Source organism: Alligator mississippiensis, chromosome 9 (assembly GCF_030867095.1).
Source record: "Alligator mississippiensis isolate rAllMis1 chromosome 9, rAllMis1, whole genome shotgun sequence".
In the NCBI taxonomy this organism is placed as follows: Eukaryota; Metazoa; Chordata; order Crocodylia; family Alligatoridae; genus Alligator; species Alligator mississippiensis.
In genome coordinates, this window is record NC_081832.1 from 50,280,785 (window position 1) to 50,307,119 (window position 26,335).

The 26,335-nt window shown below is 40.8% G+C and overlaps 1 protein-coding gene across 1 annotated transcript in view; it reads right to left on the reverse strand.

Moving 5' to 3' along the window:
- Positions 1-26,335, reverse strand: part of DOCK2 (dedicator of cytokinesis 2) — a 520,353-nt gene that overhangs the window by 455,315 nt on the left and 38,703 nt on the right. Inside the window, exons 9-17 of the mRNA XM_019487133.2 lie at positions 25,720-25,801; positions 20,945-21,077; positions 16,965-17,040; positions 15,074-15,150; positions 14,666-14,791; positions 13,647-13,771; positions 8,859-8,957; positions 7,264-7,336; positions 7,072-7,175 (exon numbers count right to left, since the gene is read on the reverse strand). Of these exons, the coding sequence (XP_019342678.1) occupies positions 7,072-7,175; positions 7,264-7,336; positions 8,859-8,957; positions 13,647-13,771; positions 14,666-14,791; positions 15,074-15,150; positions 16,965-17,040; positions 20,945-21,077; positions 25,720-25,801 (895 nt within the window). The remainder of the gene's footprint in view (positions 1-7,071; positions 7,176-7,263; positions 7,337-8,858; positions 8,958-13,646; positions 13,772-14,665; positions 14,792-15,073; positions 15,151-16,964; positions 17,041-20,944; positions 21,078-25,719; positions 25,802-26,335) is intronic.

Genomic DNA, 26,335 nt, shown 5'->3' on the forward strand with positions numbered 1-26,335 from the left:
TCTGCACACCAAAAGCAAAAGTGTTTAGTTGTAATGTTATTGTATGTTTGTGTGCATGCACTTGTGTGTGTGCATACTCAACAGCACAGGAGAGTTTTAAATGAGAGTTGGGAAAATGAGGAGGAGATGTTGAAGAAATGTGGAAGTTGGCAAAAATATCTGAAAATGTGGAAGTGGGCAATAATGGCTGGTACTATTCAAGTGGAATAAAGAGCTGATGTACGGATATAAAGAAAAAAAGGACAATTTGAGAATGACACCCAAGTTATAAAAGACATGGTGTTGCTGACCTGGTTACACCAAGTTTAACTCGATAGCTTTGTGACACACCCAAACACACTTCCAGAATGCTCTCACACTTCCAGGGGTACTTTTTAGTTCCAAACCCTTCTCTGCCATCTGCTGCTTGACCACTGAGAAGAGGATGAGATGCCCCAACGGTTACTTCCCTGACCTGTGGCACCTCAGCTATGCCTGTTTACCAGTGCCTTGCCAGCTTTTAGGATAAAAAATTCTGCCAGCTACAAGAAACATACCCTTGTCAGGTCAGGTGCTCATAAAAAGACATACTCTTCCTTCCTTGGCCTGTGTGGTCAAATGCTCTGAGATCACAGTTATCACTGACGATAATAAGCGAGTTAAAAAGGTAATAAAAGCTTTATTATAAAAACAAGAATCAGCATAAGAAATCAGTAACCACAGGTTGAGATACAAAGATTATGAATAAACAAGTAAATGAAAAGATAAGAGCAATAACATGGTCTTACTCTGCATCTTCAATCTGAGAAGGCAGCTTCTATTCAGCTCAGCAGATTAGAAAGAAATCCCTACCTCTGACCTTACATCAGGGTCTCCTGCAATTTCTTCTGCCAGCTTGCTTTACTCAGGCTGCTGACTGAGGAACTTCAGGGTTTCCCTAAACCCAGGAAAGCCAAAAACCAAACCCTGCACACAGGGCAGGGCTTAAGGCTAAGTACAGACAGGCAAAAAGCTGGAGGCTTTAGTAGACTTAGAAACTGTGTAGATTGAACCAATATGCAAGTGAACAGATGCATTCACTTTTGATTCCAGAAATGCAGCCATGGGCCTGCAGTGGCCCAGACCAGAAGCCAGGGGGCACAAGAACAGTCCTCCCTGCTTATCTGGAGCAGACAGCATCATGGGCCAAGGCTAGCCTACTCCTTTTGGGAGGTGGGGGTTGCCATCTTAGAACCAGAAAAAAAAACAAATCATACACTAAAAGTCAAACACCTATTATAATATATTTTAATTTTATTTCAAAAATATTGTGTTATGATTTGTGTTTGTGTAGTGTATATGGAGGGTATTGCATAATAACTCAAAAATAAATTCCTAATCTTGTTTATTGTGGGGAAAGGGGTATGTGTGTGGCTGGGGGAGCACAGGGTATATTAGGGGGTTGTGCACATGTGGGGAGTTGCGGGGGCAGAATGAGGGAAGGTGGGGGTATGGGAACCACCCACACTCCTCCCCCCCCCCCCAATGGCACAGCAGCAGCAGGCAGGGTTGCTCAAGGTGCTCGTGTCTAGCAGGGTGCAACTCTGGCCAATGCTGCACCTCACAGCAAGGGGTGCAGCCTCTGCCAGGCAATCTCTATCACCAGCTCCCTGCATTTGTCGGGCACAGGAGGGAAGCCCCAGGTGCTGAAGCCAGCTGCTTTCCCCCCAGGAAGTTGCCTGGGGCTTCCCTCCCATGCTGCGCAGCCCCAGCAGGGAAAGTAGCCAGCTTCAGAGTGCGGGGCTTCCCTTTCATGCCGCATAAGTACAGGGGTTGTGCATGTGCAGCAGGGAGTGCTGGCGATACAGAAGGGCTGGTAGAGGCTGTGCCCCTTGCTGCAATGTGCAGTACTGGCTGGAACCATGCCCTGCCAGGCACCTGCATCAGGCACAAGTGCCCCCGCCTGCTGCTACTGCCACTGCCTGCCGGGACTGTGCACCAGAGGAGGGGAGTGTGGGGGGTCCCACACCCCCACTCTCCCTCACACCTACATGCTTCCCACCTGAGCTCCACACTACTGCCACCCCCCTGGGTATGGGCTCTGCACTGCAGCTAGCCCCCTCCATGCTCCCACCTAGCTGAAACTCCACTGCTGCCACTTCATTACCTGTTGCCCAGAATGATCTGGAGGCAGGAGAGCGGATCAGGTCCCTGGAGGCTGCAGCAGCCCTGCCCAGAAGCTGTCTGATGGCCAGGCCGGGCCCTTCTGCCCATGAGGATGGAAGCAAAGTGCAATACGGTATATTTGGGGGGCTGTGTACACATGGGCAACTCACTCCCACCCTCATGGGCAGAATGGCTGGATAGGGCACAATCTGTTGGTGGGCACCATGGGACAAATGAAAGTGCATGGCAGGCCGTATTTTGTCCAGCCCTACTCTGAACAGATACGTGGTATTCTTACAGCCCCTTCTTTTAAAAATATAAAACCACCATTATCTGGTAGGACCAAGGTCACATGCATCAGAACACATCCACAAAGAAGATGAGTAAACAAACTCCTGTCAAATGCTAATTTTTAGCAATTAACTATTCTTCAGCCATTTAGGCTTTGAGCCTCTTCTAGGTGCCAAAGAAGCTCACTGGAAAGTTAATATGGTATTGCACAATCCTGGCCCTATTATAGCATATAAGAAATACATTTTATATTACAGTTCATGCAGACATAATAACAATAAAGTTAAATACAGCTTGGTGCTTCATAGAGACAGTACATGTCAGTATATGTCATACCAATAAAACAAACTCAAGAAAACATGTCTGACACCCCATGAATCTCCCCTTCTCCTCACCCCAAGACTACAGTGGAGTTTGGGATAAGCTGTACAACCTAAAAAATATAATCAGAAAGAGACTGAGACTTTTCATTGGAAGAATAGACAGGGTTAGAATAGACAAGTTAGTCACCAACAAAGGCATAGTTTGATTTTTGACTGTGGATGCAATTGACTATAGGTATGTGGTAAGGGAAAAGAGTGGGAAGGTTATTCCTTTCATTTTGAAGATATTCCAGAAAGTGATTTTTAAGGTGCTGACAGAGGTGTAGTTCCCCACTGTAACTCACATCACTTCACAGAAAGCACCGCGAGTTACAGCGACCCCCTTTCCCCAAGTCGTTCCCTCTTCCTCTGCTCCAACAGACCTTTGCTGTTGGCTCAGGGGAGTGAGAGATTGAGCTCCACTTTGAAGCTGATCCAGAAGGAACTGTGTGTTTGCAGCCTCTCTCCCTAGCCCACTCCACCCATCTCCCCTCCCAGCTCCAGTGCAGTCTGAATGGTGGGATAAGGAGAAGGGAGAGGATGGAGCTCTGGGCTGGGGTTTGCCCGGTCTGTGCTAGAGGAAGAGCGGGTGGACTGGAGCCTTGATCGGACAAAAGTTAATGAAAGTGCTCTGCTTTAGAGCACCTTCATCTCAACCTTCACAAGGCTTAATTTGTTGCATAATCAGGCACTTTTAAAGAGCTCTGCAGCCATACATTTCTGTCAGGGCATAGCTGTAACCAGCTTTTAACAGTCGAATCATGAGACAAATGTCACCTGCCAGTGTCCTCAGAATACAGCAATTGCATGTTTGAGCTTTTACCAGATTCTGTCAATAGAAAAATAAAATTACATTGCAATTTGCCTTTAGATAAAGTAAATCTAAAATATTCTATAAAATCATATTAGGAAGTTTCTTCGCTAAATTTGTGTACTGTAGCATTAGCTAGCAAGGTAAGATGTTGTAAGAGATCATTTGTAATAAAACCCCACTTAAATTAGGACAAGACAGAAATGGGGAATTATGGAAAACTATCATAAATTGACAATTAATTCTGGATCTTAATACATGTACCAACATAGCCAAAGACCTCTAGTGAAAGAAGACTACTGCAATAAATCATTTAAGCCTGACCAAGCTGTGGGGTCAAACAATTCAAGACTTCTTACATTGTTCAAGATGGTGAGGGAGGAAAAGATTTTTTAAAAATCCTATATTACAGGTCTTGGCAGGACAAATTTTTACTGCAAAATTAGTACAATGGTCATTTTCCTTGGAAAGAGTGAGGAGGGGGAACAGCAACAACTTCAGTTAAAACATGTACCAATATTTTCATAGATTCATAAACTGTAAAGGGCTGGAAGGGACCTCTCAAGATCATTGGGTCCAGCCCCCCTGCACTAGGTAGGAAAGACAACTGGGTGACCCCAGCAAAGTGACCATCCACTTTCCTCTTGAAGATTTTCAGGGTAGGTGATTGCACCATCTCTGGAAGGAATTTATTCTACAGTCTAGACATCCTAATTGTGAAGAAGTTTTTCCATTTTTTGCACCTAAATTGCATACCATTTAAGGGATTCAGATTCATGCCTGACCACAGGGGCAGAGTAAAAAGAGCAATCAGGATATACTAATAAATGTAGATCAAGATTTCTGAAGATTGGAGACTTTAGGCTTTGCGCATTCATTGTACCTTCAAAAAACTGTTGGCCTATGAAAATCAAGCCAAGTCCAACCCTTAGACACTAGCAAGGATATAATGCAGGCCCATGAAATTTCATCTGATCTGATTTTCTAGTGAACTTGGTTTCAAGAGACTTTCTATTATTTCATGAAGTTCTCAGATTCTCACATCCCATGAAGAGGGATCCTTTTACTAGTGTCAAGTTCTAGAAAGCAGCTTGTATTTAAATTTAGTTGAGATTCTCAATTTAAAATTTAGTTGAGATTCTCATTCAAAAGCATTGAGCCATCCTATACTGCAATTGCAGAACATAAGCTGCACCAAAGCAAACAAGGGGAAAAACCACAAGAAAAAGTATCATCGAGAGATGTCAATGGACAAAAAGTGACAGATTTTGAAGCTACAACCTAGACACTGGCTAGAAAATGATATTTAGAGGTTTGCTTTTGGGAACTGGCTTGTAGGTAAAGCAGATGTGTTAGAGCAATGGTCCAAGGGAATGGCAAGGGTTAACTGGTATCAAAAAGCCTATTTGTGACAAAAAGTTTCCTTCAAAGCCCACTGTGTCTGAAGCCAACAGACATACAGGCTGGGAAATTGAAGACATGTACCACACTGTTCCATAACATGCACAGTGTACCCCAACAGAGATAAGGGACTCTGCAACATTGGTGCCAGGTCACAGTTCCAAACTACAAAGCCTTTTCTGGCTTTGGTGAACAGACCAAATTAGGAGGACTGTTAAATAACCAAATTAAGATATGTGTGTATGTGATGGGTTTGTGAAACAAAGGAATATGCTGACAGGACACAACTTGAATAGTATGATGACCACAGGGAGATCAATCAATGATGCCAAGGAATGAAGAGTCATCAGACAGGAGAAAGAATACAAAAACGAGGGATTTCAGAGTAGCAAAGGATCTGCAAGAGGAAAACCCAAGGTCACCATGAACAGAGGGTGCACTACCAGCCCATCTCACTTGCCCCACAGAGGAAGGATCCTCAGCTGCTGACATCTGATATTCAAGAGAGAACTTCACGGTGAAGTTTGCGTACTGGCCAAACGTACCTTTCCTCTGTAACAGCTCTAAGAGTGGTAGATATAGAATTGTTTGCATTATTCTTATCTGCTATCACTGTGTCAGTGATAGATATGTGAGATAAAAATTGCCTATTATCAAATGGAGAAGTCATGTTTGGTCTGATGGTTTGGTTACGCTTGGAACAAGGTATCTGGGTCATAAATCCAGTGCCAACAGACATGTGCTGCCAACTTTCATGATTTTATGAGTCTTACAATATTGTTTCATGCAATTACATGACTAAGTGGTTTTTTTAAACAATGCTTTCTAGACTGCTAGACTGTGGGGGGGAAACTTCAAAATATGATCCAATGTTGTAAAAGATACATTAAAAGGCACCAAGAATAAAAAACAAAAAAATACCCCCATGACCTTAAATGCATTTAAAATCTTAAAGGCTCATGATTTTTAGGGCGCTCATTTCTCAGGGGCTAAGTAATGAATTTCTAATTCATAAGGTTGTCAATGCTGTATTTAAATTCCAGAATCAGCAAGCATGTCAGAAATCATCCATCTACCTTCTATCACAGATAAAATGTGACAATTGGCTTTAGCATTTCTTAAATATATGCTTTTGCTGCACCAGAAATTATGGTTTTGATTCAGGAATCACTTAATGATATTTTATGCTCTGCATTATGCAGGCAGTCAAAACGAATAATTATCCCTTCTGGGCAACATATTTATCAATTTTAATAACAACTAAAGTTAGACTAATATCTAAAATTCCATTATTCTTCATTGGAATTATACATAATTTAATATGGTTGTGTTCAGCCCTGGGTGTTAACTTTGTATGAAAATTACAGCAAACTAACATGTTGACCAGAATATAGGCAGAACTAGCTAAAGTAAATGCTTGAGAAAATTCACAGGAAATGGATGACAAATTCCTAATCATCAGCATTGTGTATGGTTAACCCAAATTCAAGAATATCATTAATTCAACTGGGGAACAAAAAAGTCAGTTTCATTATTTGTGTCCAATAAAAACTGATCAATACTGTCAAGATGCCCAGTATCATATGCCAACAAGAAATACTTCATGCATGACACAGGCCAAGGATAAATTGCTGAAATTATCCAACAACTAATCCCAAGTAACTAAGATAAACACAAGTCTTTTACAGTCTTATTCACGTGAGGGTGAGGAAGGATGAAGAGAAACAAAATTTTAATGATCCTCCCCCTCCCCTCCCACAATCACAATGACAGTTTAAGTCTGTTTACTGAACTATTTCAATTTTCTCATGACAACAGAAGCTGAAAGCAGTGGGAAGAATCACCAGCCTATGATGATCTAAATTGATACCCGCCTACTGATAACATGTGTAGTGCTACTGACTGGCCCTAAAGAAAGCTAATATCACGTTGCTCTTGCTCAGAGACAGTGATGTACATCTTTTATGGGTGGTAGAAAGAAAAGAATAACAAAATGTGGGATTTCATGGAAAACAATCCAGTGAAGAAAGTATTCATGAGCAAATCAGAATTCTTCTGATATAAAAACTCTCTTTACTATACCTTCAGGACTACCAAATCATGGGAGCCATCTTGCAGAGTTGTACCATCTTCCTTCATTAGCTTGACATAGGCCATTGCAAAATTCTTTTCACCTTTATCTTTAGCTGTAAAGTACACAATGATGTGTTTAATATATGATATATATCAAGCTAAGCTTATCTGGTGACAAAGGGAAAAAAAAGTCATACTTACACTCTTGAGATGACCTGTGTCTGAACATGAAGCGCAGATGTACGCTTTGCATATCTTCAATGGGAATTGCCACCTTGTATAAATCAGATCATAGTATAGTAAATAAAAATATATTTAAAAAAATCAGTGTTGCGTATAATGCATGTCCACATCTCTGCATGAAGATACAGCATTATTTTAATTGCTGAGCATATTAAAGATACTGTCTGCAATTACTCCTACATGCTGCCTTGCATACACAAGTCAAACAAAGCTGGGTCTAGGTCTGGCCACACTAAAAGACAACATGCAATGTCTATATAATCATATGCTGCTAGTTCCTCAAATTAAAGCAACAGTCAAGTGTAGCAGAACATAAGAACTGTTACAGCCATCAGTTACAGTACTGGTAGATGTTCATGTGCTAAAAATAAATGTACTATACTCTGTTATTATTACCTTTAAACATTAATCAATCATTGTAAAATCCCCTCTAAAGGTAATTATACCCATTTTAGAAATGGATAAACTGAGACAGGGAGAAAAAAGTTTCCTTGAGACTGCAAAGCAAGTGTCAATCATGAATAAAGGAGTCAAGACCATATCTTATTCACACTTTGCATTATAATTTCTAAAAAAGTTGTATGAAATCTCCAAGTATGAAATCAAATATTAGCAGCACTCCACATTTTTTTTTATAATCAAGCATGTCACAAATATTTAAAGTTGTATCATGTTGATATCATCTTTTTTATTCCTCTACTAACAACCCCAGTGGGTTCTTTTATCAAACCTTACCAACTACATAAGAGTATTCAGCCCTATATAAAAGCATCTTAGAATCCCAGCCTTCAAATAATGATTATTGTTAATTGCTCAGAATACAAAAATCTGGTCAAAAGTTACTGCCAAAATTTAGAACTAAAACAATATGACTCAAAATACCAGACTGCCTTCAAGGCACACATACAATTGATCATGTCCAAGTTACCTTTCTACCCTTTCTCTGCCCATTACATTCATAATTTAATTGCAGCCTAGTTAAATACAGATGGGCTATATTACATGAGTAATCTTCAATAATGCTGTCACAAAAAGCATTTTTACTGGAAAGTTCGTCATGCAACCTTGAGCTGTATTTTGTAATTACCACTTTCAGAAACTTCCATTAGATATTAAACACAAATTGCACAGTTGCCTTTCATTTCATCCCTGACAAAAGCAATCCAAGACAATAAAAAATAATAAAAGTTTATGGGAGATTTCTGTTGTTTCTAATCATGCAAGCTCTCTCACTTCCACTGTTTTAAAACAGTACAATGTAATATTTCGTTTTCAATGAGGCATGTTAAGAACATAAGGTAAACTAAAATGATCGCATTTGTTTTGCTACAAGAAATTCCAACATAATTTTTAGGCCAAAACTTTAAGCATCACTAATCACATATCCCTAACCAATAGCTGATATATGACTGATGGTACATGCATTTATTTGTATTCAAGACCCAAAGCTATTTGTTACCAAAAATGTGATCTACACTGCAATACCTTCCTTCTAAACAAGATAGGAACTGACAATTGAAACAGAAAATGTCAGTGAAATATGCTTGCCATACCTTTAGTGTTTCCATCCAGCGTGGCTGTTTGACCTGATAGTAGAGAACTGATCTGTATTCACTCACAGCTTTGTCCCCTGCTCCCAAACAAATTGCATTCTAACAAAAAAAGGGGGGAAAATAAAAAAAGATCACAGCTTATCTTGGTTTTTCATTATTTGCAGAAATTTCTGCAACAGGAGTAAAAAAGCAGAACTCTCCTATATAAGAACACTTTAATTGATACATATCATTTTAAAAATAATATATTTGCAAAATTGACACAAGCAACCAGAAGCAACAACTGCTGTGACACCAACATTATTGTTACTAACATTCTAAAAATCTTCAAAAAAGACATATCACCAACATTTTTTTCTTTTTTTTTACCCATATGTGGCCATCTGTAATATAGTCAATCTAAGGTCTAGCTAGGGTGACCACCCATCCCTAACTGGGTGGGACAGTCCTAGAATGGGAACATCAAGTCCCAGTCCCGGGCTGCATGAGTCCCGGACAACATTTGAGCCAGATTCACAGTATCGTGCAGGGATCGGGAAATGGCAGGTTCCCCCTTGCAGGCTGGCAGCATTCCAGATGGGCTGCAAGGGGCTGCTAGGAACAGGACGCAGGGGGCACCCCGTGCATGTGCGCACCTGAACACATGCACATGGCCAGGAATACAGCCAGGCTGCATGAAGAGCAGCTCACTGAAGATAAGCCTATAGAGGGGAGGGAACATAAGGTGGAAATGGGGGAGTATCAAGAACCCCATGGTGAGGGAGGGAATGGGGCAGTGGCATGGGCTGAGGGGCACTGCCCAGCCAGGGTGGTGCATGGGGCCCAGAGCCAGGGTGAGGAGCGGAATGGAGTATCCAGGGGGTGCAGCTGTTCACTGCTATTCCCTGGCGTGAAGGGGGGAAAATGAAGGGCACATGCTCCCCCAGATTTGTATGAACTGGGTGCAGATGTGGACTACCTGCTGTAGGCTCCGGGCTCCCTGTCCCGCTGCCCTCCCCTGGGAGTCCCATCCTGGCAACACACCCTGTGCCCACCTGACAGCAGTGGAGGCAATAGTATTATGGAGTTGTGCCCCCTACTGATGCTGGGCGGGCAGGGGGCACGCAGCCAGTATGGGGCACCTGAGGGAAAGGCAACAGGGCGTGGAGCCCTGAGCCTGAATCCGCCCCTGCTCCACTTGGCTCTGCCCTGGCCATGCTGCCAGTGGGGGGAAGGGAGGGGGAGAGCCAGGCATGTGTCCCGCCTTTCCATTTTGAAAAGGTGGTCACTCTATGCCTTTTCAACACTTTATTAACAATTATCTTCTTACATGTTCCAAATCATTTCCAATTTTAGCAATCATTTCTGCCTCTTTATATGGTAAGAGTTCAGATCCATCCCAATTTCTGATCAAGGCTCATTTCTGGGGCTTGCAAGAATTCAGGTTAGAGGCTGAGGCTTATTAGTAAGAGGAGTAGAAGCAATAGTCTCAGCCAGCAGCACAGGAAATTTGGGTTGGAGATTAGAAAGAAGTTTCCCACTATTAAAGTGGTTAAGCATTGGAACAGGCTACCAAGGGCAGCTGTGGAATCTCCATCTTTAGAAATATTTAACAGGAGTTTAAACAGACATTTGACACTGCCAATTTATTCAAGGGTGATCCTACCTGGAGTAGGGGGCTAGACTAAATAGCCTCCTGAGATTCCTTCCAGCCCTACTTTTCTATGACAGTCATATAAAAGATATAGAATCAGACTGATAAATATATTTGTTTGGGGCAATAAGAAAACTAGGCTAAAAAATTCCATCCTGCCATGACCTTGGCAAAAAAAGTGGGAATTGATGCTTCCAAATGTTACATTGCTATCAGGCCAGCTAACTTAGAAATTCAATATATTGAATAACACCAATTCATATTACACACCAAGTAAACACAGAGCTAGTATACTATTCACCCATTAGACTTATGTTGAACAATTAATATATTGTCATGGCTAAAGAAATCTTCCAGGCCAAATTCAGTATACATTCATCTCTCTATGAGAGCAATAATGGGAACTTGGAATAACACTAAGCAAATAAGCTGATACTCACTAACTTTAACACTTTTATATAATAGTATTTAATTTATGTCTAATAAATAATTAAAAATTAAATTAGTAGCTGGAAACATATTAGCATCATAAAACATGGACAATTATTAAAAAAGATATTTAGATCTTCTGAACAAATGCAATACACCATGCAAGATTAAAGTACTTTTCAATACACCCTCAAGGAAAGGCAAACCTTAGAAGAAAGTTTACAGAATTTGAGAAAACACTGATTACACCTATGAAACACACAAGACTACTGTCTATGCTACCTAAAACAATTTTGAATTCCCATATAAAAGGAAAAAAACCCATCGTTTCTGGCAAAATGGGGTTTTAGACTCTGAATCAGAAATTACTGAAGACAACCATCTGGACTATGATCTTTACACAAACATTTGCATGGCAAGAAAAGAAAATTGCTTTTTAAATTTTATCAGTGGTGTCTCACCCCACTTAAAATTAAATACATCTATGGTATAGGCAGTGGCAGATCCCAGATTTGGCAAAGGATGGCTTGACCCCCTGCTCCCAGCCTCCTCCCCCATCTCCACCCAGTGTGGGCAGACTGTGCTGTTGGAGATTCTGGGGATAATCCCCACCCCTCTTCCCCTCTATGCACAAATGGCATGTCCTTTCCTCCCTCACTAACCTGCCATTGTTGCTTTCCCTATTGTCCCAGAGGCTGGGGAATTTTCATAGCTGCTCCTGCCTGCTCCAAAGCTGCTAAATATACTTGTGCTATTATTCACAGCAAAAGTCCTTTTCTTGTTTTTGCAGAAGTATATGTACTGTCAATTTTTTCATTTTAAACTAGTTTGATCCCCAAACTCAGTCATAACTCTTCTCTTTAAAGAATGAAATTATGTCTGCATCAATTTTCCTGAAATAATTCAATGAAAATTAACTGATACTACCAATTCCCCAATGAAGACATTCATTTTGATGTTTTTTTATATCTTATATTATTTCTATTATTTTGTTATATCAGTAAACTAGATGAAACAGAATTCAGTCATCTTCCCATTAATTATTATTTGCTTTCAAGATATAAATATAAGTAATCAGATTGGTATTTTGGGGTGACCCCTGGGGCATAACTACAAGGGGGCTCCCAGTGAGGAGAGTGGAAATATAGCAGGGATGAGCAATTATTTGGGCCCAAGGGCCACATAGGCTAGAAACAGACCTTCAAAAACCCTGAGCCTGAATTAATTCAATCTTTGCAGGTTAGTCTAACCTGGTTAGGCTGAACTGGTTTGTAACTGACACAGACATTTCAGACATACAGGCACATGCCTGCAGTGGCTCAGGCTAGAAGCTGAGGGGTGTTAGAGCAGCCCTCCCATCCCTTCCACAGTACTGAGCTGAGGCAGGAAGGATGGAGTGGCCAGACCCCAGCAGAATGCTTTGATTAGCCCAGAAGGGAATTGATAACAGTGTTTATTACCCCTAACTCAGTGTGTATTCACTCCATTAAAAAAACAACAGAGGAACATTACCAGCTATCTGTTGATTCTGCCTGTAGATTCAGCATGGACCATAGCCAGCATGTGGGCTAGCTAATACACAGACACCTCCTCAGCAAGGCAGAGGGGAGGAGGGGAATTCCTGCCTAGCAGGGAGTGGTGAGGGGGTAGAGGCAGCCAAAAGTCTGTGCTGGAGCTGCAGCCAGCGAGCAGAGGGGAGGGGCTAGCCCTGCTATGGAGCAGGGAGCACCCCTCCCCAGCCCAGAGAGCATGCCAGGATGCTGGGGGTATCTAGTTTATCTTAAACCAGCAAGGGGTGTGGGACAGACATTGCATAAACCAGTTTGGCCCAAATCAGTTAAGGCTGATATACATTCAACCAGGTTTATCTCAGACTGGTTTCATCCATTTTCAAACTGGTTTATGTGCACTGAACATCTGTTCTGTTAGCCATAGGGAGTTTGGTGGGCTGTTGCAGGCCAGATTAGCAGCCTGACCCTGCCCACAACAGCGTGCCAAAACTCCTTAAGTGGCTCTGCTCCCCATTCAGCCAGGCAGCTGGGAGGCATGCAGGGCGTGGCATCTGGGAGCGGGTGTGTGGGGCCAGGGCTGAGATCTCAGAACTGGGGCTGGGGAACATGAAGATTGGCTGGGACCTGTGCAGACAGAGTGCACAGACAGGAACATTGGATGACGATGGGGGCGGGATGGGATGGGGCTGCAGACAACCAGGGAGTTGCATCCAGGGCTGGGTCTAGGATCCTGGGGAAGTAGCAGCATGGGGCTGGGGCCTTAGGCAGAGCCATGATCTGCTCCCCATATACCCTTGCCTTGAGAGCCCATGCCTCTTGCAGAGACATGTAGGATCATTATAAAATGTTAAAAATTCAATCTCCCTTATAACACAACAATTACGTTACTCTTCCAGAAATCCCCATGAGGAAGTCCCCAGAGCAAAAGTGGAACCACCTCAGTAACAACAGCTCATTTGGTTATTTACTAGTCAGAACTAAAAAGGTCAGTATTTTTCTCAATTCTGTGTGTTGTATGGGATTATGCAAGTTAATAACAGGGATTTATTTAATACATAACAGTTCTAGCATCATAAGGGGAAAAAAAACAAATCAACAGAAGTGAGGGAGCTTCAGGTTATGACGTATGAGATTCAAGTTAAATCTAAGACTTACTTTCAAATGTACATTACACATGTACATGAGTACCAGAGATGGGAAGACAGAAAAACTTACTGGCATCACTTTTCCTTCTTCATCACAGACACACATGATCACTTCCACATTTCTCTGTGTTGTTTTATTGTACTTATCAAAATCTCCATATAACAATGTAATGTAAATGTCATTTCTTATATCCCCTATAAAAGAAATGCTAATATTATCACTCAGAATAAAACACACTACAAAAATTAAAGGGGGAAAAAACAAGCTTCACTTAAAGTAGATAATAATTGTTATTGCATACTTATCTTACTATACTGAACTGTAATTTAAAAAGTTAATTTCAGATAAAATTAATTGAAATTTTCCATTTGCTACTTCCATCTGCTCAGATTCTGTGGTGTTATGTGGAACTGGCCAAATACATTTCCTAAAAATGAACTCCTCTAATTCTCATCCTGCAGCGACACCTTATGGTGAGGTAAAGATCAGATATTCTTGGTGAATTTGCTAAACAAGCTTCCGGGTTTTTTCACCTCCCACAATAGACTCAGAATACTAAGATGTGGGCATTTTCTCCTTCTTTTCCTCAGGTGAATTAATCAGATGTTACCAAAACCATAATGTCAAAGGACAAATGGAAAACTCTGAAGGTAGCATTTAAAACAGTAATTTTAAACAACAGGAATCTGACTGTAAATCTGTGTTCAATGTGGAGTGACTTCACACGTAGTAAATGGTTCAAAACTGTACTATAAAAGTGAAATAATTATCAATTCAAGTTAAAAGTAAATCTTCATTAACACAGTGGCCAAGAGAACAGTTCAAGAGAAACATACTACTTCACCTTGATTTAAGGCTAAAACATTAAAACAATTATACTTTATATTTTCTAAATAATTATATTTAACGTCTAACCCTGGGAATAAATATGCATCTCCAAGTCAATTATAAATGAGCTTCAGACCTTACACTGATACATCTTCTCTTTGACTTCAGAGTCAATAACAATAACTACATGAAAAAAATCTATTTTCTATAATCAAAATATTGAAAACACTTATTAAGTAAAACAAAATATCATCTCCTACCTGGCATTATTATTTCAGGAAATCCCAGCTTCCTAGCAACAACTGTAGTCCTGTCAACAAGATGAGGGTAGTCTTTCCTAATCTGACTCATGTCTCCAACAAGCATTTTCACAGTTACCCACAGACCTTTAGAAAAATGTAGTGCAAGACTGTATAAATTACTTATTTTGGATTTTCTTCGACATAAGCACCTTTTTTCTTCATTCTAGAGAACTTTTCTCACCTTCCCCATTTTCCCAAGACAAAACAGATGCCATAAACCACAAATGATAAGAGACTCTAATTTCCACACAAAGACTTCAACACAGTCAGAGTCACAGGGCATCTAGCCAAACAAACAACTTAAGTGTGGATACTAATTTAAAACCCAGAGATTTGTTTCACTTGCACCTGCAAAGTCTACTTTACCTTGCCCACCACTGTCTCCTTTTGATGCTGTTGCCTTGGTTAGGAGAGTATGTAAAAAGTCACTCTCCGCCACCACCCTAAGGGGAAAAAAGAAAAAAAGAAATGAAATCCACCAAATTGGTTACTGATGACTGCTAAACAGACTAAATTCATTTTTTCAAACAGCCAAACAACCTCAATTCTCTCTATATACTTTTAAGAATCTCACAAACTTCAAGTCACCCTAAAATATCATTTCATATTTAAAACTAAAAAAATTAGATTTGTCCAGTGAGTCAGAGTTAAGTACTATATTTTCTTTCATATAACCACCCCTCCCCTGCCCCCAGATAAGACATGTACTTTGTTTTGAGAAATCAGAATAAGAATAAAATTTTTTTCTAGTGACCAGATGCTGACTGCAGGAAATCACGACTGCAGCAACAGTAGCTGTTAGAAGCTTAGTGCTGTAGCTTTTATCCTGACGGGTAAATTGTGTCCTTTCTCCACCCAAGGCTGGCAGAGTGAGAAACATGGCAACTATCTTGCAGCCCTGTCTCCCTGCTACTATTCCAGCAAGAAAAATCAGCTTCTGCACTTAAGACATACACTCCAATTTTGGAGGTCAGATTTTTGGAAGAAAAGTGCATGCCGTATGCAAGTATATAGGTATTACACAGCAATGTATTTTGAAACATGTTGACTGAATGTATTCATATAAAACTAAATGGATTTAGCTCTGTAGTGGCAAAACTATATCAGTTTTGATGAGACAAAAATGGAAGCTTTTCCAGTTACGTTCTTAGTCAATGTCACTCCATGAGGTTCTGAAACTGTTTGTAGAGCTATTGGCCACCACCTATGCTCTGGTCCTCCAGAAATGAACAAGAGTCTAAAACCCTATCACAGTGCTGGCTCAACATTTTCCTGAGTGTTAAAAGGAAATTCTAACACCCAGGCAAGTTATTTGTACTCCGAATCAGCTGAAAGCAATACCTAAATTTGCAGTCACCTGAAAGAAGCAAAGCCTTCCTGAAGAACTCTGAGGGGTCCTATTTCAAGGTACAGATGTGCCTTGCTAAAAAATTATATGATTTTGATTCTATAAGTAATCTTAACGTATTCAGCTAGTGCTTATTCCAATACAGCTTTCTTTGTCAGAAGCCAAGGATGCAAACTTAATTCCTCTACTGTTCAGCTAAGAAATGCTTTTTCTTATACGATTTACCAGTTGGTGGCAAGGGCTCAGGCTATATGATGGAGTGCCCTCACAACCAATTAACAATGAGGGACGGGGCCGTATGACAGACAGCCCTAGCAACCAATCAGTGGTGACTGATCATGCAGCCACCAGGGCCCCTTAACCAGAGTGGGGGTGGGAAGGAACCATGATGAACCTGCAAAAATGGTGGCCAGCCCTGTAATCTCCACGTGAAATCAGCCAGCCATCTCCTTAAGTTGGGTAGACCCCTACTCATGGACCTATTGTTTAGAATGGGTTTGTGATCAGAATGCTCTAGCTCTGTTACATAATTCACAGCATTGGATGACTGGGAGTGAATATATCAATATGAAAATAGGTATGTTTTTCTGTTCTCTTTTGGAAAACTTCTGTGGCTTCTCAAATGTCAACAAGCCTGATTTCTGCAGAGCATTAACCAAATATCCCTTTTGTACATATGTATCAGCTCAATTTTGCAAGAAAGAAATCCTTGTATACTACTAACATGTGCAGCAAGGTCTTCATAAAGTTACTTTTTTTTCTTTTTAGCACTTTGGACTACTAATGTTAATTAATAATTTGTATACTTAAAATCACTTTACCTGTCTGAGTTCTGCAATATCCCTTCAAGAGAATTTAAAAAGTACTTTTTTGTATTATAAAAGTAAAATATATTTATAACTGTCTTACGGATGAAAGGGAATGAAATGCTGCTTCTCTTCATCGCTTTCTGATTTTCCTTTTACAATATCTGTAATATCCATAACTAGAAAAGTAAAAAATGTGTAAGGACCTGGAAAACTATCATTCTCTTACTAATACATAGCTTACAAGATTAATACATAATTTTACTTGTGAACAGGTAAAAATGTTAAGATATATTCAATCTTCAGATACCCGGACTTTATTGTTTTTACATGCAAGTATTTAATCGGTTATAATTAGCAAAATAAAATATTTTCCATACAATATATGATTGATCCTAACTTCAAAATTGAATTATATCTAGTTGGAGGTTCTCTGTTTTAGAATTAAATATCCTCTTCAAGACACTGATGCGTTGCAGGCAAGCTACTTAATGGGAATCTCTCACAAATATGGCATTTACTGACAACTGGACTGGGGAAAAAAAAACTGTGTGGGCTCTTCTACTCTACAACACCTCAACAACATAACGACACCGGCAGAACCCTTTAGTAAAAGCACAGCATATCCTCTAGAAGGGGTGTTGTGTTTGATTGTTTTTGTTTTTTTCCTGTCAGCACAATAGCACTCCCTCCCCAGATGACATGAGATAAACACACAAAAGTCATTTTTATTAGTTTGCTGAAATAGCTGTGGGGGAATGACTTGTTTATTATTATTTATTTGTTTGTTTATTTATTTTACACCCCTAGCCAACATAGCCATATTGGAAAATTTTGTAGTCCGAACTGGGCCACAGTGGCATACCATAACAGTACAGCTGACTTGCTGGGTATTGGCCAAACCAGTACATGGTGTGATTGAGCACTGTTCTTTCTGGAACATGCAAACCAGTATTTTTATCTGCAGGGACTTCAGAGGGAAGGACACTAGAAGCTGAGACAAATGTGTGCACATCAGCTGAGAAAAAGTAGACTTTCTCTAGTGCTAGTACAAAAGAAGATAGCAGTCTCTGTACCAAAACCTATATTTTTGCTATTACTCTGCGTGACACAGCACCATTTCATTTCGACCTCCATTTCACCGTTTCAAAGGGACAAGTTTAATTTCACTGTTTCAAAGCACTGTTCTGTTCCATTTCCTTGAACAGATTCACTGTTTCAACATTGTTTTGACATGTTTCGACATTTCACCAATAGGCTATAATGGGGAATCACAAAAATGCCTACAACTTTGTCATTTCTTGCCTGATTCGGATGAAAATTGTAGGGATGGATGGTATCCCCTTCTGAGGGCATGAAGCCTTACAAAGTTTTGAGAAGATAGGTGATGAGGTTTTTTTGAAACTGCACCTCAAACTTCAAAACAAAACTAGTATCACTTGCTGGCAGTGGCAGCATGCTGTCATCCTGCACACAGATCCGGGGGCCTGCTCTCCCCGGGAGGAGTCTGGCACAGCTCCGCTGCCCTCCCAGGGGACATGGATCCCCGGCTCTGCATCTGGGATGACAACATGCTGATGCTGCCAGCACTGGGTTCTTCCTGGTGCTCAGTGTGGGCTGCGCCGTGCAAACTCGGGTGCTGGCACTGGCCCCAGCCGGCAGAGGCAGCATGCTGTCATTCACATGCTCCACAGCTGGTAAGTGTGGAACTTTAAAAAGCCCCACACTCACCGACTCTGGCAATGGCACCACACGGGGCAGTAGGAATCCCCACCCCCAGCCTAGCCTCTGCACAGCAGCTACATCATCACACAGGTTCAGTGTGGTTCAGCAGGGTGCCGTGCAGTGTCCTGGAGCTGAGGCAGCTCCACCTATCAGCCAGAGCTGCCGGTTCAATCCTCAGATCTCTGATCATTCCCCCAGCTCTTCCTGGGGAGCGCAGCCACCAGATCTGCATGCGGGGTTTCAGCAGGTTGCTGCGGCAGACTGGGGAAATAGCCCAGAGCCACCACCATCCCCAGCTGGCGGAAGTAGCCTGCTGTCATCCCGCATCACCCGGGGGCCCGTGCCCACCAGGGAGAGCTGAGGGAAGTGATCAGAGAGTGAGAGAATTGAACCGGGACCTGAGGGAAAGTTCAGGGACCTGAACATTTCCCCTGCTCCTGGTCCAATTCCCCAACCCCTGATTCAATTCCCCCAATTAGATTCCCCAGCTCCAAATTCAATTCCCCCACTCTCTGATCATTCCCTCAGCTCTTCCTGGGGGTCTCCAGATCTATGTGTCTGGTTTCAGCAGGCTGCTGCTGCAGGCTGAGGCCAGTGGCAGCACCGCAGTCTTCCCAGCACTTAGTGCAGGCTGCGCTGAGTGGCTGCTGCTGGACCCATCCTGCAGCAGCAACCTAATGAAACCCCACACAGACCAGGGGCCCGCGCCCCCACAGGAAGAGCTGGGGGAATGATCGGAGAGCTGGGGGAAGTAATCAAAAAGCTGGGGATTCGAACCAGGAGCTAGATGTCAATATCAGAGCAGTCCATCCCCACTCTTCCCCTTCCCTCTCCTTAGTTTCTGTTTAGCTGCAAGTAAGCCAGGCTTCAAAACTTGAAACATTTCAAAAGTTTTGTTGAGTGCCCTCATTTCATTTCAAAGCTGTTTTGAAGCCTTTCATTTTGATTTAGCTGTTTCAAACTCGAAACGCATCAAAACAGCTCTGAAATGAAACACCCGTCGAAATTTCACACAGCCCTAGTAAGTATCTCAGCAACAACAGGGGTCTTAGTTCTTTTCTGGGTTCACTCCTTGTGGTAGCATCAAAACCAAAGGATGCATCATTGGAGCTGGGAACAATGCCAGAGAATGTCTGCTGCACTGCTGGCTGCCCCTTCTCCCTAAGCCTTGCTCTCAGGCAGGGACAAATTCAGTGCCGATACTGGTGCCAGGTTCTTCATTTGTTTGTTTGTTTGTTGCCGTGCTGAACTATGGTATAATTTGTCTGCCAGGTGGGGGCACTGATAAAGTTGATTTGTTTACCACGAGAAGTACAGGAGGATTGATATGGAGTTTTTTGTAAGAAAGAGCTTTGGCTTGTTGTCTTGTGACTTCAGACTCTCCAAGAATGACAAGCAAATCATTTATCTACTAAATATAAAAGAAAGTCTCCCAAAACAAAGAGAGATCTGTTGTGTCCATCCTTCAGGAGGATTATTTCATTAAAAAATGGAGAGAACTTGGCCAGGATTATAGTCTAACAGTTACACAGCCTTGTACAGGGTGCTTATTGATATAGTTCAGACCAGGCAGATGAAAACAAAGTTTGCAGCAGTTGATTTAGAAGATCATAAATAGTTTTTAACTTTTATTTTATTATTATGATATTTTTAGTATTTGTACACATTTAGCTTGAACTAAGACTTAAAAAGTCAGACACATACACATATATATATCATCTCACTGTTAATAGGGTATAAGAAAAAATTGGAATACTCATGGTCACACTGCCTGCCCCTTTTGTCCTTGAAAAGTAGCAAACAAAGGGATAAGATGCATGCACTGCCCTGAGGACTGTGATATTCAAAAAGTCATTGGTCTCTTGTGCAAAACATATACATATTTAGCATGAGTCACATATGCAGACTTAATTATTTGATATATGGGTGTACTCATAGGCCCTGTTAATCCAACCTATTTAAACTGATGGCTATTAACATGTCATTTTTGTTCTGGAGCCTGAACATATTTACAACTGGACACTGCATGCCTGGCATTGAACAGTATGCCACAATATTCATTATGTGTTGGATGAGATCATGCCCAGTTTTAGATGTTTCAGGTTGCACAGCAGTCAGTGTCTGTCACTTTGGATTCCAAATCATTTAATTCTATCAGTAATTATTCATGATCCTTAAAATGATGAACACTTGATCAAACACATGAATAAAGCAAGTAGTAATTGAAACATTTATTTTAAAGGATCATATTAAATATTTTGCTTTTTCAAATTCCTGAGCAAATAAAGAAGAGGATAAATATGAACAATTGTTAAAATATATGAAATATTCATATATACTGAATGAAACATTAGTTACCTGCCACTCCAAATGGCCGCCGCAATCCTTGAGTACATTTCTTAGTATTTGTATCTTTAAGTTCCATTCTTCCAACCCGAACTATTTGACAAACCAAATAAACTTTGTCTCTAAGATCTTTGTTTCCAAGATCCTGAATACATAAAAAAGCAATTTGTAAATTTGATTTAGTGCAAACATTTTTTAGACGTTACATTTTAACAAAGCCTTCAATTAATTAGAACAAGGCTGTCCAACTGGAGGCCTGTAGGTCATGTGGTTTGCAAGGGGTTAGTTTGCAGCTCCTAGGATCTTACTCAAACACTCCCCATTTTACTCTCCCTCCATCCTCCATTGCTGTAGCTGCAGCAGCCAAAGGCTCTGGGTCCCCACTCTCTGGCTTTTGCTTCCTGCCTGGCCCCAGGAGGTGGGGCAAAGCAACATGACACAGCCCATGGTGCTAGGAAAGTTCACGGCACAGGGTGCTAGTGTCAGCACCGTGCAAAGCGGCCCACATCTATGGAGCTAAAGGTGGGGTTGGCTTGCCCTGAGGGGCCCCTGTGTAATTCCCAGCCACTAAAAATTTGGACAGCCCTGAATTGATGTAGATGTGTTTAAAAAAAAAAAAAAATAGATATAGGTAAGATTAGAACGCTGATATTTTAAGGGAGAAAAAAAATATAAGGAAAGAAAGAGACAGAAAGCCAACTCCTCATATGGTTAAGGGCTTGCAGACCAAGCCCTACGAGGAAAGACTAGAGAACCTGGACCTTTTCAGCCTCCACAAGAGAAGGTTGAGAGGCGACCTTGTGGCTGCCTATAAGTTCATCACGGGGGCACAGAAGGGAATTGGTGAGGTTTTATTCACCAAGGCGCCCCCGGGGGTTACAAGAAATAATGGCCACAAGCTAGCAGAGAGCAGATTTAGACTGGACATTAGGAAGAACTTCTTCACAGTTCGAGTGGCCAAGGTCTGGAACGGGCTCCCAAGGGAGGTGGTGCTCTCCCCTACCCTGGGGGTCTTCAAGAGGAGGTTAGACGAGTATCTAGCTGGGGTCATCTAGACCCAGCACTCTTTCCTGCTTATGCAGGGGTCGGACTCGATGACCTATTGAGGTCCCTTCCAACCCTAACATCTATGAATCTATGTATCAAGAGAAAGTTCTCCTACCACAGAACTTCAGTACTAGAAAAGCAAGATGCAATTTCATAACCACTCACTGCAATTAGTATGCCTAAACTCAACATCCCCGCCACCAAAAAATTTAAGCTAACATTCATCTTTCTTAAGATTTCCACTTTGAATCCCTCTTTACAAGCCTGAGCAAAAAGATAGGTTAATAGGAGAATAGAACAATCTCAAATCTCTTAAATTGAAAACTAAGACACTTGAAATTATTCTATTGCAGTGTTAGGAGCTGAAATTAATTCATATTTATTGGAGGTCATTAAGTATGGGCAGCATTCTTCAGTATTGTAAAAGTAGGCCAGATACTTTTGAAATTACAGTACAATTATCCTTGCTTTCTGGATCAAAAAACTCAGTGGGGCTGGGCTTCTAGTGCTCAAAGGCTTTGTTTGAGAAATTTTGTATAATTTAAATTCAGTTAAATCAGTGAGTTACCATCAGTAACAAGAGAAGAACACAAGGATGGGAAAGCTCCCATACTTTAAGAAAATCTTTGCTACATCCAGCAAACTGAAATCATTCATTAAAATAATTAAATTATCCTGTAACTTTTTCTGTTGTCAGGATAGATCAGGCATGATGTAAACAGCAGTACTACTGCCCTTTTAACCCCAACAGTATAGAAGGAGTATCCTCAGGCTTAGATTTACAGCTCAAGTCAGTAGCAGCAGCTCAAGTCACAACTCACTCCTGCATCCTAGTCCCCAGATGAAAAGCCACTCTTCCTCTCAATAAAGTTCCATGATACAACAACTAATTAGGAATATTTAAATATAATTATTGAGGCAAACACAATATATTCCCTTTTCCTCTTTCTTTAAATTAATTGCATATGGGAATACAAAGTAACATCATGCCTTTTCCATAAAAAAGAAAATTAAGGAACTACTGATATTAAGTAACCTATAGTAATATCAGGCCACCTATATTTGATAATATGTACTTACAAAGGTACCCATTTTAAAGTTTAGCAGAGAACCTTGTGACAAAAAAAAAAAAAAATCACATCCATTTTTACTTTATTTTTCCTATATAACTAGATTATATTAATAAGGCAGTCTGGAATATTTCTTGAACTAACTCTAATGAGGCAAGGCTATTGCTAGGGAGATCTCATGATATAATGCAGGCAAACTGCTGAATAGGGCAACAGTCTAAGGGCAAAATAAGAAAATATCCCTAGATCTTATGAATAGGGAACTCCATGATCGCCGTGAAAAAAGGCATTGGCCACAATTTCCCAGGAAATCAACCCCCCCCCAAAAAAAACGTAATAAAAATAAAATGTGGCCTCCCCAGTGGGAGGCAGCAGTTCTTGCAGCTGCTGAAGCTTGGCCTCGCACTTCACCCAGGAGGGGAAGTGCCTTTCCATCAATGAGAGTCAAGAGGTAGTGCCGCACAAAAGGTACCCAGCAGTCAAGATAGTGGCCACCCCCTCGTCCCTACTTCCCCACAGGGCCCCTCTGCCAATCAATGCCGAGAGGCGGGGCTGCCACTAAATGACCACTAAATCAGCTCTTCAAGTGCCAACCAAGACACAAAATTTGCTTTCTCTTGCCACAATTTAGGTAGGTCCCTAGTTATGTAAAATGAAATACTATCAAACAAATGTTTTCAAAGAGGGATGCTAAGAAATGAAGGGCGAATAAGTATTTGGGTTTTTATAAACCTCACCCAGATTAGGATCACAATCTTAAAGTACAGACACAGGGCAACTTTTTCACTTGTGATTTAGGAATGAATAAAACCAAGCATCTTACATATTTTTCTAAAACACCCCACCAATGATGATTTCTAAAACAATGAACAGATAGCATTTCTTTCATACAAGGACCCTTAATATTACTAACACTATCAAAGCTGAAAAGTTTTCTGTTGTGCATATTGCCAAAAAGCTGCCGGTAGAGAATATATCGCTGAGTAAGTAAGGGTTAAGGGCAAAGTATTTTACATGTTTATGAAAAGGGGATGGAGACAATGCAGCTAGAATGGCAAAGGGGATCATTTTTTTACGCTTATTCAGATGAGCTTTGAAGCATAATTAGCTGTATTAAAAGTCAAGTTAAAATTCTGTAGCAGCTTTCTGGATAAACTGGAAATATACATTGAACAAGATCCCAAAATGTTAAAAGCTCAGAATAATGGCATTCTGAAAATACACAGATTTGAGTACAGCCTTCTCCTCAACTACCCAATCACCCACCACTAATTTCAGTTTATGAGTCTCAATGTTATTTACATAGTCAGCATCCTTGCAATATACCAAGAATAAACTATGCCTACATATTTAATCATGTGGAGGGGGGGAACGGTGTTTTATTTATTTATGTATCTATTTTTAGTATTTTGCTAAGCATACATTAAACTTGTTAGGAAAGTTCCCAAATATGAAGGATGCTCTGAGCTTCCCTTTACTGATCCCATTGGTGGTTATATTGTTTTCTTACTAAATATACACAACTCTAATTTACCAATGCTATCTTCTATTTATTTATTTAGGACATGAAGCATTTGTTAATTCTCTACAACAAGAATGTCTGATGGATGCATACATTCTCCTACTTATTATACAACATCTCTCTTCAGGTCTAGTTGCTTGAGAGAGCCCAGAGAAGAGCCACGCGCATGATCAGAGGTCAGGGAAGCAGACCCTACGATGAGAGGCTGAGAGCCCTGGGACTCTTTAGCCTGGAAAAGCACAGGCTCAGGGGTGATCTGATGGCCAACTATAAGTTTATCAGGGGTGACCACCAATATCTGGGGGAACGTTTGCTCACCAGAGCGCCCCAAGGGATGACGACTAGGTCGAATGGTCATAAACTACTACAAGACCGTTTCAGGCTGGACATAAGGAAGAATTTCTTTACTGTCCGAGCCCCCAAGGTCTGGAACAGCCTGCCACCGGAGGTGGTTCGAGCGCCTACACTGAACACCTTCAAGAGCAAACTGGATGCTTATCTTGCTGGGATCCTATGACCCCAGCTGACTTCCTGCCCTTTGGGCAGGGGGCTGGACTTGATGATCTTCCGAGGTCCCTTCCAGCCCTAATGTCTATGAAATCTATGAAATTAATGATGTGCTATTGGATTTTATTATTAGCTTCAGTATCAGAACAAATCACTAACTTCTACCAAACATTATAAGAAACAGAAAACAGGTATATTAATAAATCCCAGTAACAATTTAATTTAAGTCAGTACTTTCTGTCCTATGGCATTTATATAGTCTTTCCCTAGTCTAATCAGTAGTGGAGCACACACCGACACATCCTCTCTCCCCGTTCTGCCCCCACCTCAAAGTTATTACTTTTAAAATATACAAAAATATTACGAAACAGAAGACATTACATGAATTAGACCTAAAGGAAAATTCATTTTAAAATAAGACAGGTTAATCAAACAACCTAACAGGAAATGATTTTGGACCAAACAGGTTTTTGCACATGCTCTTCTCTGGAATTTATTTACTTAAAACTTTAAATTTTCTTTCTAAGCTTATTCAACATGGTTTTTTACCCCTTCGTCACTGCTAAAAAGTACTGGCAATGACTGCAAGCACAAAAACCAAGCAAAACAGATAAATTAAGCTATGAAAAAGGTTTACTTACAGTGAACACCACTTTCAGGTTGTTGAGCATATCAATTTCCTTTGGAAAACCTTTACTTCCCCATCTTACTAGGTAGTTTTCACTGTTTAAGGAAATAAATTATATTTCTGTTCAAGTTATTTAAAAATTTGTCAACATTTGTCAAGAAGTACCATAAAAAATGCAGGATGAATACTGAACAGCACCAAAAGTACTGGTATTTCCCTCCCGTTAGGATAGTCTAAAGAAAATGCTGTGTTGTTTGTATCCAAAAGCAGGACACCAAAATGATTTTAAAAGAGCAAAACAAAAGGAATACACTTCTATTGCTTCTTTTTGAACAAACTTTATTAGTTCAATATATTTTCTCTCTCTTCCCCCCTTCCCCAAATATGGAGGTTAGAGCACATTAAAAATGGCCATCCAATCTAACTTAGTTCACGCAGGTGTGGACCTTATACTAGTTAGGTTGATCTAAATGCAAACTGTATAGAAGTTCAGGACAGTTAGATGGGTCTAAAAAAGGCCGACCTGATCCAAGTTAACCCTACCTCTGAGATACCAATCAACTTAGATTGGTTAGGCCACTTTTAGACCTATCTAACTGTCCCAAACTTCTCTACAGTTCCCAGCACAG